General features: G+C 34.3%; 1 protein-coding gene and 1 long non-coding RNA gene across 2 annotated transcripts in view; one reads left to right on the top strand and one right to left on the bottom strand.

Moving 5' to 3' along the window:
- Window positions 1-14567, top strand: part of ASCC3 (activating signal cointegrator 1 complex subunit 3) — a 361738-nt gene that overhangs the window by 15428 nt on the left and 331743 nt on the right. The window contains exons 2-3 of the mRNA XM_047858492.1: window positions 4704-4834; window positions 7526-7676. Coding sequence (XP_047714448.1) covers window positions 4745-4834; window positions 7526-7676 — 241 coding nt within the window. The 5' untranslated portion in view covers window positions 4704-4744. The remainder of the gene's footprint in view (window positions 1-4703; window positions 4835-7525; window positions 7677-14567) is intronic.
- LOC125165491 (uncharacterized) overlaps window positions 1-14567 on the bottom strand; it is a 32725-nt gene that overhangs the window by 13234 nt on the left and 4924 nt on the right. The gene's annotated exons all lie outside the window — the stretch shown is intronic.

Genomic DNA, 14567 nt, shown 5'->3' with positions numbered 1-14567 from the left:
GTTTCCTGTTAGTGTAATGTGTAACAACAGTGTGACCTCATTACCAGGCTCTACTGTTAGATCTCTTCTTAGAGATTGGGTGTATTATTTTGTTTGTTAGAATTTGTTAAGTTTATGAATTAGACTTTATCCATTTTTATTCTTATGCCTTGCTGTTTTTAGAGAGGGGCAGGGAATTCAGGAGATTACCATTGGTTATGTCAAAATGATGGAAGTAGTAGTCCCAAATACCTCATTTATTCATAAAATATGCCAGAGGCAAAATATTACATGTATCACATGTCTTTTGTTATGGTGTTGCATTTTGAAAGCACTAACTTGAGTGATAAAAGGCAGGTTCTGAAGCAGAATATATTCAGTTTTCTGTCAGCACCTTTCTTTAAAGACTTCAAGGTTAATGTCAATCATTATGAATAGAATGCCTGTCATTACAGTCTCTTAACCTAGATAGAAAAATTAAATCCCAGTACTCTAAGTCATGTTGTATGCCTTACTTCTCATGAATAGATAATAGTAACTATGTTCCATCCCTGGGAGAATTGAGAAAAAAGTCACCCAATTCACATTGGGTAAGACTTAATTCTCTCACAGATTACTGTTGAGAAAGGCTCCTTCCTTAGGAGGCATATTGTGCACCTAAACGCAGGTCACTGAATTCTTAGTAGGTGGAGACTCTTTGATCACTATTGATTTGAGACAAAATTGAATGGTGATTTAAGAATAAAAGATAAAGGGTGCTTGGGTGGCTCAGTGGGTCATGATCTCGCTGTTCATGAGTTTGAGCCCTATGTTTGGCTCTGTGCTGACAGCTCAGAGCCTGGAGCCTGCTTTGGATTCTGTGTCTCCCTCTCTCTGCCCCTCCTGTGCGCACATTCTGACTCTCTCTCACAAATAAACAGTAAAAAAAAAAAAAAAAAAAAAAAGAATGTAAGATAATATTCGTGTGACAGTTCTCAAAGTGTGGTCCTTGACCTGAACTTGTTGGAAAATGTAAAATTCTTGTGCCACATCTCAGTGATATCTACTGAATCAGAAAATTGGAGGTAAGAAGTAGAGTGACGGGGCCCAGTTTTAGAAGTCACCTGCACTAGGTGACTTTGAAACATACTGAAGTTTGAGAATCTCTGTTCCATGCTGTCTATTGACTCTTGCTTTCATTTCTTCATCCCAACACTCCAGAAAATACTTACTCAAGTGTTAGAAAAATCCTGATGTGATTCCCTGAATCATCTCTCCTAACTAAATACATTCCCAATGAGTAGTTGAAATTTAAAGTCAGCTAGCTAGGGTATGTATTCTCAAATTGGGTCATTTTACTTTTGTGATTAAAATTATTCAATGTGATATAGGGCATCCAACCATTTTTTTCTCCCAGCCATTTTCATACCATTTCCTTATTGATTTGCAATGCAATCATTTGTGTTTTTTTACTTTATCTTTTTTGTTTCTGATTTCTTTTTTTTTTTTTCTTTTCTTTTTTTTTTTTTTTTTAATTTTTTTTTTTTCAACGTTTATTTATTTTTGGGACAGAGAGAGACAGAGCATGAATGGGGGAGGGGCAGAGAGAGAGGGAGACACAGAATCGGAAACAGGCTCCAGGCTCTGAGCCATCAGCCCAGAGCCCGACGCGGGGCTCGAACTCACGGACCGCGAGATCGTGACCTGGCTGAAGTCGGACGCTTAACCGACTGCGCCACCCAGGCGCCCCTTGTTTCTGATTTCTAATCTAATTGTATTTTACTCAGAAAATATGACCTACATTAGTTGTCAGCAAACTCATTTGGTCACCCTGAGCCCAGTAATAGTTTTGCACTTTTTGAGTGTTTAAAACAAAAACAAACTCCAAAATATTTGACAAAGACTGCATGTGGCCTCCAAATCTAAAATATTTACTCTCTCTTCAGGAAAAATTTATTGACCCCTAAACTATATGATACTTACTTTTTGAAATTTGTTGAGATTTGCTTTATAGCCTAATATGCACAGACTGTTTTAAACTTTTATAAAGGAACTTGTGAAAAATACGTATTTTCTGATCATTAGGTACAGATTTCTGTATATGTTCATTAAATTAAACTTACTAATTTCACTGCTCACATCTCCTGTATAACTTTACTGAATTTTGGGGGGCATTGGTTTGACCTATCAATAATCAACTATTACACTTTCACTTTGATGTTGGACTTTTCACTTTCTTCTGGAGTTGTATTTGCTTTTTTGTTTTTTAATTCTTTTAACATTTATTTTTGAGAGACAGAGAGAGGCAGAGCATGAGCAGAGGAGAGGGGGAGAGAGAGAGAAAGAGAGAGAGATACAGAATCTGCAGCAGGCTTCAGGCTCTGAGCTGTTTGTTAGCACAGAGCCGGACGAGGGGCTCTAATCCATGAACTGCGAAACCATGACCCGAGCTGAAGTTGGATGCTCAACCGACTGAGCCACCCAGGCACCCCTGGAGTTCTCTTTGCTTTAATTTATTTTGAGGCTCTTTCAGCAGGGCATACAAATTGAAAATTTTTATCTTCTTAGATAAAATTTTTATTACTATGTGGAGAGGTTTTTTTTTTCTTTTAATCGTTAATAATACCTTTTGTTTTAAAGTCTGTTTTGTCTGATTTGATATTTTTGGTAAAGCCACCAGCTAGTTTTGCTTCTTATTTATAGGAGGATATTATTCCATCTAACCTTCTCTGTTCTGTGTTTCAGGTGTAGCTCTAATGTTCACTTGACTGCTGTTTAGTAATTCTGTCAATTTTTTGAGTGTTAAGTTTAATTCACTTATACTTATTGTGAGTACTGATATGTTTGGACTTATTCCTCTTTGTCCTTCTTAATCTTTACTTTGCCTTTTTGTGATAGCATACTGGGTTGTTTCTTCAGATCTTTATTCCAAGTCAGTACTTTTTTCTTTCGCTGTATCTAATCTATTTAACCCATCCATTGATTGTTTATTAACAAGTATATATTTTTATTTCTAAAAGTTGTATTTTCAAATTTGCCTCATCATTTCTTATTTTATTATTCTTCATTGTTTTATAAATTCTCTCTTATTTTGTTAAACATGTCAGTTATTTTATATATATTCTGACAGAAGACTCAGATTTTTTCCAAGTATTAAACTTTGTGATAACTTCAAGGATATAAACAATCAAGAAGAAAAGCAGAATCAGGGTGTGGTCTGAAGTATTCTGTATGGCCCCCTGGTTCTTTCCTTCCCATGTTGGACACATGTTCTTTGGCCCAAAATAATGAAATCTCTTAATTGAGGTTTGTGGGACATTTCAACACTGTGGAAAGTATCTGGATTATAAAACATCTGTATTTCAGATTCTGGAATGGAATTTCATAAGCTCTGTAGTTTTTACATTTTGGGCTAGATAATTCTTTGTTTTGGAAAGACTGTCCTGTGCATTATAGGATATTTAGCAGTATCACTGGCCTCTACCTACCAGAAGCCAGTAGTACCCCACAGTCTCCAGTTATGAGAACTCAAAATGTCACCAGATACTGCCAAATGTCCCATGGGAGGCAAAATCATCCCTATTTGAGAACTTACATAGCTTTTGTGACATTCTGTAAGGAGCCATGCCTTAGGAAACTATAGATTGTAGTTTTGTTATAATAAGCAGTCTTAAACCAGGATAACCCTCCAAGAGTATTTCATAGATAAAGATTCCCCTCATAGTAAATATTATTAGTCTGTTTGCCAGATGGTTAGTTGTTTAGTTGTCAGCATGTCAACAAGGAGACTAGATCAGGTCATCTGACTTCTTTCTTTTCCTGGGAGGTCTCCCCTTCCCCAGCTTGTTATTCAGTCTCCCTGTTACCATTATCTTCTTTCCTCCATTTTTTATTATTTTACTATTCACCAAATAATTATCGAATGCCAAAAATATTCCAGGACTGTTCTATTTGCTAGGACCAATCACTGAAATAAAGGTGGTTTTTTTTTGTTGTTGTTGTTTATTTATTTTGTTTGTTTTTTGTGTTTTTTTTTTTGTTTTTTGTCATGAAGCTTACTCTTTGTGGGGTGAGACACATAAATAAAAAAAATATCAAATATTAATTAGTGCTATAAGGATAATTGAAATTTTGTGCTTTGAGAGACAGTAACTGGGTAGCTGTTCTGTCTTAGATTGAATGGTGAAGAAAGTCCCATCTCAGGAGGTATCTTTTAAACCAAGATGTCTGTGTCAAGGAGTCACCTATATGAACATCAGAAAAGCATTTCAAACAGAGGGAACCATTAATGCAAATGCAGTTAGAAGGAAACATGCTTGATACTCCAAGAAGAGAAAAAGCCAGTGAGACTCTGAAAGCAAGAGATAATGGGAGATGAAAGCAGTGAGCATAAAACACAATTGGAGAAAAGATGAGAAAGTGCTTTCATCTCTCTGTGTGACTGGCAATAGTAATACACTATTGGAGGCCTGTGCTTGGGAATCTGTAGAGCTCATTTTGAAGGGATGTTGTAGTATACCCACAAACAAATGTTTTTGTGTTTCTTTTTCCTTTCTTCAGCCATAGAGAACGTGTCATTAAAAAACTTTGTGAGTAGAAAAAGTGTCAGGAGAATTTTTCAACATTGGTGGCAATTACTTTTTAACTAATTGATTTTTCTTTTCTCTTGTACAGGTCAATTTGCTGAGTTTGATTACCCCTCCAGCCTCCTCCCAAAAGATAAATATCATCTTGTTTTGTTTCAGTTTCAGGTTTCTCCTTGTATGGATCACTGATTGAATAATAGATGGCTTTACCTCGTCTCACAGGAGCTTTGCGCTCCTTTTCAAATGTCACCAAGCAAGATAATTATAATGAAGAAGTGGCTGACTTAAAGGTAAACTTTTTAAATGGAAAACATAATAAATGTAGAATGTGAGCAGATATTTGACATTCTTTTTCTCAATTCGGTGTGCTTAAAATGGTGAGTTTTATCTTATTTGGTGTTATACCAAGAAGGGGAATGGGTATATTGCTGTTTCCTATAAGAATACTTAAACACCTATGACTATTGTCAGAGAGAATAATCAGAACTATGATATTGAGTTCTTATGTTAATTTTTGTTGCTAAATTTCTGCCAGGTTTTTTTTTTTTTTTTTGCTTTTGGTTTTAAATAATTTAATCCAGTAATTTACCTCTGGGTAATCTGAATGAGTTTATGGTGGATCTCTCTCTGGTAAAATTCTTATCAAGTGGACAAAAAATGTCTTTACCAGAACATGGGAAATAAGAATATTAATGTCTTAAAATCAGTACTTGGTCTCATAACTGACTTCTGTCTGGTCCTTGAATTTGTTGTGGACTTTCCAGTCCTGAAGGTATATAAACTGTATATATGAACAAGTAAGCTATGTAATATATACATGAAGGAACTGACCCTACGTTTGTTCTTTTTTGTTTTTTGTTTTTTTCTTTTTAAATCTTTATTTATTAGACAGAGTGTGAGCAGGGGAGGAGCAGAGAGAGAGGGAGACACAGAATCCGAAGCAGGCTCCAGGCCCTGACCTGTCAGCACAGAGCCTGATGCGGGGGTCGAACTCACAAACCTTGAGATCATGACCCAAGCTGAAGTCGGACACTGAACTGACTGAACCACCCAGGCACCCCTGTTCTTTTTTGTTTTTTTAAACAAAAACAGCAGTCACTTTGCTGCTTGACTGTATTGTAGAATATTAACATTGTTTTCTAATAGGTTGGAATTTTATTGCTTATGGTCCTTTGACAGTTTTACAATTAATACCTTCACTTAAAGATTGATACTAGGAAGACAAGATTTGTTAAGTCTTTAGGTAGATTTTTCTTCTAGCAGTGATAGTTTTACTACAGAGAACAGTTGACCTTCTTTACAATGGGAGCTGTTTTGCATTTCTATGGCAATTAAAATAAGGCTATAGTCTATACAATTAGTTAATATTACTGTCTTAAACTTACTGTTTTCTCACCTCACCTAATCAAGGCTCTTTTTACAAGTTACTTTATATTAGAGATAACAACAAGATTTTAAAATCTGAAAATGGATAAGGACTACATGCAATTCCATGTCATTCATTTATTCTTGTAGTCTTTTAAACACTTTTTTTCCTGAGGGAAAAAAGTGGCAGATCTAATGAAACTCATTTTAATATAACTTTTTATCTTGGGATATATCCAAAAATACAAAAGAAAGGGAAAAATAAGATGAACTTTTGTATACCTATGACCCATTGAAACAACTTAATTCAATTTATGGCCAATCTTTTTTTTTTTTTTTTTTTAAGTTTATTTATTTATTTTCATAATCTCCACACCCAGGGTCAGGCTCACACTCATGACCCTAAGATCAGAATTGCATGCTCTTCTTGCTAAAACAGCCAGGCACCTTTGTGGCCAGTCTTATGTCTATGTTTCTCCATTTTCTTACCCCTAAACCCAGATTAATTAGCATACATTAACATTTTAAATTGGAAAACTGAGGCAGGGAAGTAAAAACGAATTATGCAATATCATTAGTGCAACCAAAATGAAAATTACAGTTTTCTGTCTGACCCACTACTTTTTCATTTGGTCAGAGGTCTTCATGAGGTTTAATCCTTGGGTCGAGGCCACTGGTATAAAGTGAAATTTGTATTGCTTTATATGGCAGTTCTTAAGAATGGAAAGATTTATAGTCTTAAGAATAAAAGTATGTATAGATAAGAATCTCCTCAGTGGGGTTCCTGGGTGAGTCAGTCGGTTGGGCATCCAGCTCTTGGTTCTGGCTCAGGTCATGATCTTGTGGTTCATGGGTTTGGGCCCTATGTCCGGCCCCATGCTGACAGTGTGGAGCCTGCTTGTAATTCTTTCTCCCTTTCTCTCTGCCCCTCCCCCACTGACATGCACTCTCTCCAAATAAATAAATGAATAGACTTAAAAAAAATTTATTAAAAAAAAGAATCTTCTGGATGCGCAACTGTTTCAGGATCATACTTAGGAAAACAGTACTAATTTGAATATAGTAAACCCACATTTGGAATCTAGTTATGTGCAGTATGGTCCAAGCTGTGGTAAAAACAAGCAGAAAAATGGAAAAGAGGCATGTGGGATATTACCAAATGTTATTATCTGAATATCGGACTTTTTAATCTTTTTTTTTTTTTTTCCTCCAAAGTAGTCTCCAAGCCCAATGTAGGGCTTGAACTCATGACTCTCAGATCAGGAGTCGATGCGCTTTTGACTGAGGCGGCCAGGTTCCCCTGGATGTTGGGCTTTTTGCTTTGTTTACTTTGCTGTATAAAAATAATTACATAATGAATATTCATGTGATTAAAACTATAAAAAATAAATTTTTATTAAACATATCTTTTAAAATGTGATATTTAAAAAACATACCTTTTAAAATGTGATTTTTTAAAAAATCACATTTAAATAAAGCTCCTTCTCAGAGCTTAGTTAAAAAGCAATTTTGAATTCTTGGTAGTGCCAGGTTGTATAATATAATGCAAAATATATGCAATAAGTGATGGCTTTGAGGAAACCTTTGACCAGTGTCTCTGTATTATGCTGTTTCAGGTGAAGCGGTCTAAACTTCATGAACAAATTGTAGACTTGGATGTTACATGGAAGAAGATAGTAAAATTTTTGAATGAAAAACTGGAGAAGAGTGAAATGCAAAGTGTAAATGAAGACTTAAAAGATATATTGCAGGCTGCAAAACAAATAGGTATAGTTTTGTTTTGTTTCATTTCATTTTGTTTTATAGAACCAGTAAGGTTCAAAAATAGGTTCCTTTTAAACTGTATGCCATATGGCGAAAGGCTAAAGTTTCCAGACAAGTATTTATAATTATGAAAGATACTCTTATATATCTCAGAGCTTGGGATAGAGTCATAGAAGCAGAATTAAATTAGTAATTAGTGTACAATCAAACATGACAGGTTCATAGGAATTTAGAGTTTGAAAACCACAATTATGTTTCAGGTAAGGAGAGGGTAAATGAAAATTTTAACGTAGCTTGAAAGAACCTTAAAAACCATGTAGCTCAATTTCTTATAGATGCCCATCAACACATAGTGAGGGGCAGCACTGAAGCTAAACTTTGCTTCTATTCCTGTTGTACACTAATATTCTCATCAATTGATTGTATTTGAAGGAAATTATAATTAGAGATTTTAATACTATATATTAATATAGGTTACTTTTCCAAGGTTAAAAAAAATAAATGATTCTTTGTTAAAACATCTGAGTTTGTTCATTGGAATTCATCCTCTCATTCTAGACTCTGATAATTAAAAAGCATAGTTAACTCTACTGTAGTTCTAAATTTAGATTTGTACCCAGAAAGTTCATGCTGATACTCTGGCCCTGTGAGATCTGGCCTCCACCTTTCTCTCTGACCTTGAGTCATCCTTGTCCTCACTAATTATGCTTCATTAGACACTGGCCTTTTCTCACTTCTTCAGTCCAAGTTGGTGCCTGTTTTACCGTCTTTATACGTGTTATTCCCTGTGTTGAGAATGTTCTTTTAGCCTACTCTTAGAGTGGTTAGATCTTTTCTTGTTATTTTGAACTCCACTAAAAACTTATGTCTTTAATGAGGCCCTAGCTGACCATCCAATCTCAAGTTGTTACTCAGTCACTCTTTATCATATAACCTCAGTAACATTTTCTCCATAACATTTATCATTATCTGATATGTTTCTTGTTTGTTTATTGCCTGTGTTTTGCTACTAGGATATAAGTTTCATAAGAATAGGATCTTACTTTTCTTGTTCAACACTTCATCCTTGGTGCTTAGAATAATGCTTTGTGTGTTTTAGGGTCTTAAAATTCAGTTGATAAATAAATGAAGAGGTTTTCATAGATGGCTTTTTGGTAGAGGAAAATTTAGATTCCAGCATATCATATGCTGGTTGGCAGTTTTCTGGCCTACACCAACTTTGGGGAGGGTGTTTCTGTTAGATCTCATATACTTATTTATGATCATCAAATTTTAAAATTTGTTCTTCATAGATACCACACTTTGATGTATTATTTGTCATTGGTTTGTAATATAACAAAATTTAACGTCATTGTTTTAAGTTGTGAATGTACAAAATGAATGTCATGTATATTTTTATAGTTAGATTATCTTCTGAAGTTCAAGGGCTTTAATAAGTAAAGGATTTTTTTGTTGTTGTTGTTTAAGCCTAGGGGAAATAAAGCATTCTTTGATGAGATTTGTGATAGCATTTGGCATAGAATCACACTTTATATTTTAAAAATAAAGAGGTAGTTAAAATTCATTGGAAAATTGAGGCAAAAATGCAGAGTCTTCAGTTTACCTAGATCAACTTGACCAGGGTCTTAACCCTTTGGGACTTCCTATTTTAGGATATTTTCATTTCTGAGATGTTAGGGCCATTGTGGAGAGGGGGTGGTCTGACTAAAGAACTTTTCAAAAACTGTAGAAGAGTGTCTTTCCTCTTCTTTGGTTCAGTTGTAAAAATGACTCAAAATACTGGGGTGTCTGGGTGCCACAGTCAGTTAAGCATCCAACTCTTGATCTTGGCTCAGGTCATGATCTCACAGTTGGTGACTTTGAGCCCTTCATTGGACTCTGTGTTGATGGCCATCAGCACAGAGTCTGCTTGGGATTCTGTCTCTCCTCTCTGCCCCTCCTCCACTTGTGCATGCTCTCCCTCCCTCCCTCCCTCTCTCTCTAAATAAATAAAACTTACAAAAACATTTTTGAAAAAATGACTCAAAACACTCAGCAAAAACAGTTAAAATATTGAGTTTATCCAGTACCATGGCTAAATTATTTATTTAAATAATGTGGAAAGTAAGATTTTTTTTTAAAGATTTATTTAATTATTTTATTTTAGAGAGTGTGGGCAGGGGAGAGGGATAGAGGGAGGGAGGGGGAGTGAGGGAGAGAGAGAGAGAGAGAGAGAGAATGAATGAATGAATGAATCTTAAGCAGGTTCCATGCTCAGCACAGAGCCCAACATGGGGCTCTATCCCATGACCTTGACCTAAACCGAAATCAGCATACTGAGCCACCCTGGCACCCTGGAAATTAAGATCTTTTAAAAATAGGTTTCCCTTTAGATTTCTTCCCTGAGTATCTCTGACAAGTCAAAAATCATTGTTTTACATATCAGTCATTAAATGTAATCCTAGGAGTTTTACCTGTTGGCAGAACTTTCTGATACATACTCAGGGACTAATCTATTGATTGATGTGTTTAAGGAATTGATTATTTTGAGATACAGTATCTCAAAAGAATATTTTCATGACAGAGAAAACCTTAGGGTTGGATTTAGGCAAATGCTCTGTTGTGTCTACCTTTAAATGCTATGTTTAAGTTGAGTAAGTATTAGCTTTAGCAAAACTAATAGTTGACTAGTAGTCAGCCACTCTTTCTGAATAAAAATACTGCTGATACTGGAAGCCTAATTAACATTAGCAACTTTGAAAAGATTAGTCTCATGGGAAAAATGTTTTTGTGATTTTTTATATTGCTTTTTAACACAGGTAATTTGGTATAATTGTATTCAAGAGAGCAAAAGAATAAAGAAAAAATAATCACTCCTATTTCAATTGAACATAATAGTATAAGGCACTTGTTTAAGACTATGATATCAACTAGTCATTGTAATGGGTATTTTAAGCTGGCAAGGAACATCAGAGAACATCTGGTCCAGTCTCTTTATTTTGTATGTAAAGTGCTAGACCTGTGAAGGTTAACTGAATCCCATGGTTGAGTTATGGTGAAGATAGACTAGACCCTGAAGTAGAAACATGATGGAAATACTAGATTCTCACCTTTTCTTGTAGTCAGAGGTCATGTACTGTTAAGCCAACTTTTCAGCTATTCTTTTTTTTTAATATGGTATTTTACATGTTTTTTTAATTTTAATTTTTAAAAATTTTTAAAAATTTACATTCACGTTAGCATATAGTGCAACAATGATTTCAGGGGTAGATTCCTTCAGCTATTCTTAAATGCACTCTTTCTACATTGTTTATCATTGCTTTAGTTTAGGCTTTTGTCATCTCTTGTCTAATTTACTGCAGAAGCCTATTGCCTCAGCTTTCCTTTCTTACTCAACTTCTTTACTCTTACTACACTTATCTTTGTAAAAAGCAATGCTCATTTTTTATTTTCATATTACTCTTTAGACCAAATTCATTTGAATGGACATAATAAAAGTTTCTTTATGAATTGAAACAATTTGCCTTTTCATTCATTTCCTTGCCTTTCTACCAAATGTAACCTTTACTACTAACATATGCAATGTTGACTTAAGTTCCTGAACAGTGCTTACTGTTTTTTTCTGTCTTTTATATGTTAAAATAACTTTCCCCTTGTGTTCACCTGGTCAGATGTTCCTCATCTCCTACGAAATGGCTTAGGTTTCATTCATGTCCTCTGTTATCCTTTCTAATCTTAGTAGATAGTGTTCCATTAGACTGTCATCTATTCCATACTTTTTTATAGTATGGAATACTAGCACCTACTATGGTGGAATGGATACATACAGATGATGATCAATAAATAAGAGAAGTATTGAGAATTCAACTAATAGTACTTTGTGGTCTTTAGTACTTCTGCTCTTGACAATGGACAGTGTCTTACCAGTAGCAGCTTCTTTTTTTTTTTTTTTGTTATTTTGAAGTATTTTTTTCTCTCAGATTTACATTTAATATATTCCCATGCCATTTTACAATTTTATTCTCCCTTCAATATTATTTTAATGATAAACTTAGCTTTAGAGAGAAAACATTATAAATTATGGCCCTTAACCTTAATTTAAGTACTCATTGTAGACATAGTGATCTCCTCCATGGATTTTGAAGGATAAGCATAGTCATATTAACCTATGTTCTGTTGGTGGTGAAACTTTTGTCAATATATTTTATGTGCTCTAAGTACAAACATTTTTTAAAATAAAGAGGTCAGGATTGAGAGTGTCAATCAATGAAATGCATCATGTATTAGGCATGTGTATCTGTTACTTAGAGTTTTAAATTCTCATTCCAGGAGGCTTATAAGCCTTCCACAGTGTAGTTAGAGAAACTAGAATTGGGGGTCAAGAATGTAGGGAAGGTAATTAGAAAGACCCATCACTTTCCTACTCAGCTATGTAACTTAATCTCTCCCAGAGCAAGAACAGAATGATCTAATGCTTTTACTCTGTTCTGAATACAGATTAGGACTCAGCCAGAACTGAACTAGTTTTTTTCAGTATTCACATTGTTTCACCATAGACAGACCTGTTTGTTTTGACTTCTCTGATTTATAATCCCTGCTTTATTTGGGTTTTGATGTTTTTATCGTTAATAACTTTGTCTTTAAGAAAAGTATGAATCAAAATGTATGTTGGACAGGAGCGACTTGCAAAGTGTGGTTTAGGGAAATTGGTAATCCATTACATTTTTTGAGTTGTAAAAGAAATAAGATTTTACTATAAAGAAGTGAGGAATCAAAACTGAGGGTAGAAAGCAGTTTATAGGCAGTGATTGGAAAGGGGGGGTGTCTCAGCAGACATTAGGTGTTAGCAATGTCTAGATATTCTGTCTATATAACTAAGGCTTTGCATTTAGAATTATAAAGGGCTGTTGTGTATTGGGTGTGGCAGGAGATTTTTCAGGAGTATTTATGAAAAGTAGCTATCTTGAAAATTGCAAATTTCAAAAAAGTTTGGAGCTCCATGTCCCATAAATTGGCTAACAGGATAATTGGGAACAGCGCTCTGCTGAAAATATTAGAAAAACTGTAAAATATAAAATTTGTTTAACTACATCAGAGTCTACCAAAGCAAGAAGAATGGGATCAAGATCTGGAAGCAGACATAAACTCAGAAAATGTGATCCTGGCATTTGGGCCACTTTTTCCTAGAGGTGACTGTCCATTCCAGAAGAGGAAGCTGGATGGAGAAGAGGAGAATGAGAAGATGAGAAGAACTTTTGACAGATTTAAAGGACTAAGATGACAAAGATGATTAAAATGGCCAAAAGAGAAAATAGAAAATCTGAATATTTGACTTAAAGAAATTGAATCTGTAATTAAAAACCTGCATATAAAGAAATTTGTATGCCTTGATAGCTTGACTGGAGAGTGTCATATAATGTCATTTAAAGAGACATGAGGTTATTGTAGATTAAAGAAGGTTATAGGCATATAATAATTAAATGTAATGTACTGTCATTGATTGAATCCTGAGTCAGAAAAAGGTAATAAAGACATTTTGGGGACCATTGTAGAAATTTGAATGTGTAGTCTGGATATCATTAGGTGAGATTAGATCTGAGGTGAGTCAGGATATCCTAAATCTCAGGAGATGCATACTGCAGTGTTTATAGTGAAATGTCATGAAGACTGCTATGTACTGGCAAATGGATCAATAAAAAAAAAATACATATGAAATGTGTGTGTGAGAGAGAACACGAATGCACATGAGTGCACAAAATATTACTTAATGGATTAATAAATAGTGACATGTGTGATTCATGTAATAAAGGTTTAAAAATCACATTATTTAGTAGATGAAGAAAAACTTTTTAATATCTAAAATGCAATTATAAGAATTCTTAGCAACTAGGAATAGAACTTTCTTAACTTGATAAATAATATACATTTAAAAAGCCTAGATCAAACATCTTACGCAATGATGCATTGTTAAAAAAGCTCCCTTAAAACAGGAAATGAAATAACAATGCCAATCACCATTTGTTTTTCTCATTGTACTGAAGGTCCTTGCTAATAAGGCAAGAAAGAGTATAAAGATTGATAAAAACTGCCATTATTCACATAATTCTGTCTTTAGAAAATGAATTTATTAGCAAGGTCAATATAAAAATCAATTTTATTTCTTCTTACTAGCAGCAAATTTTTTAAAATGCCGTTTACAAAAACATTAAAAGTCATCAAATATCTAGAAGTAAATTTAACAAAAGATGTGCAAGATTTCCTCATGGGAAACTGAAATATTGAGAGAAATTAAAGAAGACCTAAATAAATGGAATAATATACAAAGGATTGGAATACTCATTATTATAAAGATACCATTTTTACTCAAATGACCTCCAGATTCAGTGCAATCCTAATCAAAATCTCTGCAGGTTTGTGTTTGAGGATGTGCATATGTATGTGGAGATTGACAAGATAATCTGAAAATTATATGGAAATTCAGAGGCAAAAAGCGGCCAAGTCAACCTTGAAAAATAGAGGGAATGGACTTATTATAAAGATTAGTAAACTAGACAGATGTTGGTCTAAGGATAGGCAAATAGACCAGTGGGATGGAATAGAGTCCAGAAACTGACCCACAGATATAGGGCTCTTTCTTTACCATGAACACCATTAAGTAGTGAAGCATGGTTGTTTTTTCAGTACATGGTGCTGGGTCAACTGTATATGCATATGAAAAAATTATACCTGTACAGATAATTCTAAGCAGCTTATAAAATAAAACATGAGGCTCAAAACAATAAATCTTCTAAAGATAAAGAAGAATATCTTCATGATCTTTATGGAAAATTATATTAAGTAGTAAACAGAAAGCCTTCCTAAAGGGAATGACTGGTAAATTGAATTACATTAAAACATATTTTTTTATTCTTTGAA

Source organism: Prionailurus viverrinus, chromosome B2 (assembly GCF_022837055.1).
Source record: "Prionailurus viverrinus isolate Anna chromosome B2, UM_Priviv_1.0, whole genome shotgun sequence".
NCBI classification, from domain to species: Eukaryota; Metazoa; Chordata; class Mammalia; order Carnivora; family Felidae; genus Prionailurus; species Prionailurus viverrinus.
This window is presented reverse-complemented; position numbering and strand designations above follow the sequence as displayed.